The sequence below is a fragment of the Lolium perenne genome, chromosome 2 (genome assembly GCF_019359855.2).
Source record: "Lolium perenne isolate Kyuss_39 chromosome 2, Kyuss_2.0, whole genome shotgun sequence".
Lineage (NCBI taxonomy): Eukaryota > Viridiplantae > Streptophyta > Magnoliopsida > Poales > Poaceae > Lolium > Lolium perenne.
Window position 1 is genome coordinate 226786798 of NC_067245.2, and position 6179 is coordinate 226792976.

Below are 6179 nucleotides of genomic sequence, written 5' to 3' on the forward strand. Positions count from 1 at the left end.
TGTTTTTGCTTCACAGTTTCATCCCAACATTTGAGCCTAAACAAACCCTTTGAGATATGGCCGGTGGTGGCTTCGTAGCAGCCGACGGCAGTGCGCATGACTACGGCGGCGGCGTGACATTCCCCGTCGTGGTGACCTCCCTCATGGCCGCTTCCTGCGGCCTCATCTACGGCTACGACACTGGCGTCACAGGTCAGTTTTTACTGGTGTATGCTTAATTAATAGGTTTTAGTTCCAAGGCACACTCTGTTTCAAGGTTAAGGCAACTGCTTAAACTGATCTCGGTCGTGCTAAACTAGCTTAAGTACGATCTCGTTATCTTGTTAGTAGTTCGTTTCGTAGAGTTCTGTAAGTGGGCAAAAGAAGGATTCATAAGAGTCAAACAGAACATTGCTCGGTAGTGCTAGGATGCGATCCTATAGGCTAGGAAGGTTAACTGAATGAATGGACGGTCTATCTGCAAATTGATAATTTTGAATTCTGCTAAATCGTCCAAGTGACGGCAAGAGGTACTGATGCATGTGATCCAGGGGTTACGCTGACCGATCATAATATATCTACATTAAACTATGTAGTATGTAATGGGCTGAAGATGCTTTATGCATGGCCAGAATGGCAGATGCTTCCACAAGACCTAGAGGGAATATATATATATGGTACTAGTATTACGGATTCGAATACGGACATACCAGATCACAGATTCGGAATGGAAATGGAGGGGACTCGGGACGGAAACAAAAGCAATCGGATAGATACGCACATAAGTAGATAGATAAACCGCCCAACCAATTTTTTTTGAATAAAACAAGTTCAACAAAACACTAATATAGTAAAATTTTGTAACATGGTAGAATAGAATAAATAAATATAGACCACATGAACAAAATAGGTTAAAATGTATACAAATAACGCAAAACAACACAAGAGACAAGGTAGCGTTGACGCAAGCTTCAATAACCCAGAATCATTAAAACTACATATTCGGTATAATGGCTATGTAAGTGAGTTTTTGTTTAGCAGATAAACTCGCCAACTCACTATCTACTAAGTGTGTTATATTATCTTCCATGTTTCGCTTAAAAAACAGATTATTCGGATTAAAACCATACGATGATCGTAAATAATTCTCGGATGCGGATGTATCGTATGCCATTTTGAAAAAAATTGTATCCATGTTCGAAATAAAATATCCTTATTTGCCGGTTTCCTTCAAGTCAAATATGGAGATTTTAAAATGAATTTGAAAACAAATTCGATGAGGAAGTTATCATATCTGTCCACGTCCCTATATAATACCTGTGCCACCCAAGCATACACAATCTGTTACTGTTGGCCAGTTTTTTTTTTAAACAATCCCCACCATGCGCTCACCGTCATATCCATGCTCTTAGCAATCCACGTTATTTAGAGAACATAAAAGTATAAATGTTACAGTGCATTATCTACTATATTATCATCCCGAGCAATGAATGAAAAATAATTAAATTTAGTAATCACTCCGATTCATATTAATTGACTTCAATATGGACGTAGCTAGTACTGAAATGTGTCTAGATACATCTATATTAGACTCAATTAATATGAACCGGAGGGAGTAAAAAATTCTGTTGAAAAAGAATTGGGTTTTTACCATGTGTATAAAAGGGCCTTGTGTTATTTCATAAGAGACTACCTCTTAGCTAAGAGAAGATAATATTCTCTTTCCCGAATCTCTCTCCTCTAACTAAATAAAAATCCAACTTGAAAAACATAAAGGACGATTGCCCCTATTATACTCCCTCCGGTTCAGTTTATAAGGCATGCAGGTAGATTAAGGAAAACTTTAACCATTTATTTAGTCAACAAAATATGAATTATATGTCACAAAAATTATAGCGTTAGAAGTTTTTCTTGAATATGAATCCAACTGTATAACTTTTGTAGCATATATCTCATATTTTATTGACAAAATATATAGTCAAAGTTTTTCTTATACGACGTGCACGCCTTATAAACTGAACCGGACAATTTTCTTAATGACGGTCACTAAAATCATGCTGCACTGCAGTGCGCGTGGCAAGAACATTTTACGCTTACACATGGAAAATGTACACATTTGGCAAGCCAGGTGGCGTGACGCAAATGGATTCGTTCCTGAGCAAGTTCTTCCCGGAGGTGCAGAGCGGGAGGAAGAGTGCGAGGAGCGACCCGTACTGCAAGTATGACAACCAGTGGCTCACGGCGTTCTCGTCGTCGCTGTTCATCGCCGCCGCGCTGTCGTCTTTGGTTGCCAGCCGGGTTACGAGGAAGATTGGCCGCCAGGCCATCATGCTGGTGGGCGGCGCCATGTTCCTTGCCGGCTCCATCGTCAACGCCGCCGCTGTGAACATCGCCATGCTCATCATCGGCCGGATGCTACTGGGCTTTGGTCTTGGGTTCACATTACAGGTATTGCCTGGAGGTCCAACTATATTATAGTTGCGGGCTTGCGGGCGTAATGTGGAGTTTCCATGTAGTACTGAAAATTCCTTTGTACCGCAGGCAGCTCCGGTGTACCTGTCGGAGACAGCGCCGGCGAGGTGGCGCGGCGCATTCACCTCGGCGTACAATACGTTCGTCGTGATCGGTATACTGTCGGCGACCATCACCAACTACATCACGAACCGCATCCCAGGCTGGGGATGGCGCGTCTCCCTCGGCCTGGCGGCCGTGCCGGGCGTCATCATCGTCCTGGGAGCCTTCTTCATCCCGGACACTCCCAGCAGCCTCGTGCTGCGAGGCCACCCCGACAAGGCTCGCGCGGCGCTGCAGCGTATCCGCGGGCGTCACGCCAGCGTCGACGCGGAGTTCAAGGACATCGTCCGCGCCGTCGACGAGGCGCGCCAGAACGACGTCGGCGCGTACCGGAGGCTGTTCAGCAAGGAGTATCGGCACTATCTGGTGGTTGGGCTGGCCATACCCGTCTTCTACCAGTTCACCGGCATGATCGTCATCTCCGTCTTCTCGCCGGTGCTGTTCCGCACGGTGGGGTTCACCAGCCAGAAGGCCATACTTGGTTCCGTGATCAACAGCATTACCAACTTGGTCGCGACGGTTCTGTCCACCTTCATCATGGACCGCACCGGCCGCAGGTTCTTGTTCATCGTCGGCGGCATTGGCATGATGCTATGCGAGGTATAGTGTTTATCATGTCACTCTGTCACTAGAGGAGTACGTAGCTGTTAAATGCCTCGATCAACCTGACATTTTGCTGACTGCTGAACAAATCAAGGTGGCCATTTCGTGGGTCATGGCGGGCCATCTCGGGAAGCACCAAGGGGTGACCATGCCACGGAGCTACGCCACCGGCGTGCTTGTCCTGATCTGCATGTGCACCTTCAGCTTCGGCCTGTCCTGGGCGCCGCTCAGGTGGGTGGTGCCCAGCGAGATATATCCGGTGGAGATCAGGTCGGCCGGGCAGGCCATGAGCATCTCCGTAGCTCTTTGTCTCGCCTTCGCGGAGTTGCAGGTGTTTATCGCGCTGCTCTGCGCCATGAAGTATGGCGTCTTCTTGTTCTACGCTGCTTGCCTTCTCATAATGACCATTTTCATGGCGGCGTTCCTGCCGGAGACGAAGGGTGTACCTCTAGAAGCCATGCAGTCGATATGGACAAGACATTGGTACTGGAAGAGGTTCGTCGGGGATGCCAAGCACGGAAGCCAAATCAACAATCTGAACACCAACTAATATGTGCACAGAAATGGTTTGGTGTGATATTGTAAAATTTAAATTTTAGATACGAGTAAATAAAAATGTAGTACTTCATATGAAGTGTTACTTTGTACTAAATCAACACGGCACTTAATATGAATCGAAACAAATGTATAACTTTTGAAACAAAACAAAAAAAGTTTGGTGTTTATTTCAGACTTACATAATACCAGTTCGTTACTATGGGTGGACCAAGTGTCCATTACATGGTTTTAGCAAAACAATTATGTTTTACTTATTGACTGCAAACGATGAACGAAAACACACCTTTTTTACATTCATATTCAAATTAAAACATGTTTAGTTTCTACCTGTCTAAATAAGTTTTTGACTGTCCATAGCAAGGCACGAGTATCGCCCTAAAGCACCACAAAGGGTGTACTTTAACTAATAATATTATTTATCCCTAACACTCAATCAGTCTAGTATTTTTTTTGCGAATAGAATGTTTAAAGAAACATTGAATAGTACAAAGTACCTCAATAAAAATAAAAATTATAACAAAATTCTTGAGATGTTCTTCGTTTTTTCAACATCCAAACCCAATCGGTCTAGAATTAACTAGTCAAGAATCTAAACCTATTTGTACTTTAACTCACTTATACGAAAAACTTTGTGTGCCAAGAAAAAGTAGCCCGTAGAGCACTGCATGGTAAAAGTTGTGTCATTCATATTCATAATAAAATGAACAAAATAACCCTTGTTGAAGCACAAGCATCATGAAAAAAAAGCCGCATCTGAAGAACGAACGGTGCTAATTGTATACCTTCCATCGGCATTTGTTTTGTTTCGATATTTTAGTTTTCTTCGGTTACCAGACTATCTTTATGTAATAAGTACTTGATGTTGACATTTTTTTAATAAATGGTTGTGTGCATCGATTGATGCATAGGCCGGGGCTATGCTCCCATATCTAAAAATAAATAGCATCTTAATCTTAAGAAGATATATGCATGAGTATTAAAATAATATTACGAGAGCAAATAAATTTAAATATATAGATAAATCTAAATTTTTAATGCAGTATCTAATATTTCGTCAAATGTTCGAATGATCAATATTTACAATACACAAATATTTATTGTTTAGCCACATATCCAAATTAATATTATGGCTACTGCTAAGCAAAGACTTAACAAGTCTGTTGTGATATCTTAAGAAATAACAATATCATAATTAATCTTATTACATCTTAAGCAAAGTCCAGTGAAACAACAATTTTCTTCACTTGACCACCGCACCAATATTCACATCTTTGAATTGGTAGATTATTAGGGTGGTGGCATCGACAAGAATCATTTAAGCAAAGTCTAATTATTGAGGCTAGGCTATTTAAAACAACATCCCACTAATTTATGCTAAGCTTTTTTACTTAAGTAATAACCAACTCTATATCATAAGAACTTAATATATTTATATATTTAGCACGCACTAGATACAATGGCGATGTCAAAGTTATGGAATAAACTGTGGGAACAACAGTTGTTCTAAATAGAATTATATCTTGTAGAAAATTTAGGTTAATTTTTTGTTTAATTATTTTTGCTAAAAACATTACATTCAGTTTCTTATGGTAAAAACGTGAAAAATAATAAAATTGTACTCATTCATGCATTTCTAAGTGTCACTACATGTGTTACAGTGTATATGTGTGTATTTGCTATTTACATACATTACTTTTATATTTTTCCTTTATTGTTGTGCATGAATTTCCAAAGTAACGTGTCGGACAAATATCTTGATAAATGTTTCCAGATTCATGCGTAAATAAATAGGAACTATGGAGTGTAAGTGATGTCTACAAGTATCCTCATTATTAGTACTAGCAATGAACCGCGCGGCGGCACACCGCGCCATATAGTGGCTTATTGGTAGTAATTTTCGGTGGTGGTAAATATTTTCATCATATGGTAAGTAAAACTATGTCAAACTGTTTGTGGAAACTAATTGTCTTTCATGTGTTGAGTGTCATCCTTTAGCCTCGTGGCACCTGAGGGAATCTCGGTTCTTCCCCTATTCACTATACCACCTTTTTTTTCTTCCACTTTGTTTAAATAACTATACGAAAACCACCATACAAAAATAGAATTGACTTTCTTCATATTTTCCTCTATGCTCGTAGGATAAAGCCAGCCAAAGGGGGAGAAAGAATTGATAACCTGTGAGCTAGGGCCAGTAGGTGCAGAGGCAGGTGTCAGCATCACCGTTCTCAAGATGAGGCATGCCATGATCAGATACTTCGCAAAAGCACAACGTCACCGGTGGCTAACACGATGAGCAGCAGTCGTCGAGTCTAATATGGTAAAAACAAGGGCGTGCACAACACAAAAGCTATATCCTCATGTATTACTGGTTTGAGCAGAACTTATTTCCGGCGAACTGACCAAGAGCTTGCTGTTGAGGAGCAACAAGTAGTTCAGCCGATAAAAACAAACAACTAAAATCCCGA

At 41.2% G+C, this 6179-nt stretch overlaps 1 protein-coding gene across 1 annotated transcript; it reads left to right on the plus strand.

Moving 5' to 3' along the window:
• Positions 1–3855, plus strand: LOC127330474 (sugar transport protein MST1). The gene is made up of 4 exons (XM_051356673.2): positions 1–192; positions 2108–2427; positions 2521–3153; positions 3251–3855. Exons 1-4 carry the CDS (start codon positions 57–59, stop codon positions 3704–3706), a joined length of 1545 nt encoding a protein of 514 aa, XP_051212633.1. The 5' UTR covers positions 1–56; the 3' UTR covers positions 3707–3855.
• Positions 3856–6179: the final 2324 nt, after the last annotated feature.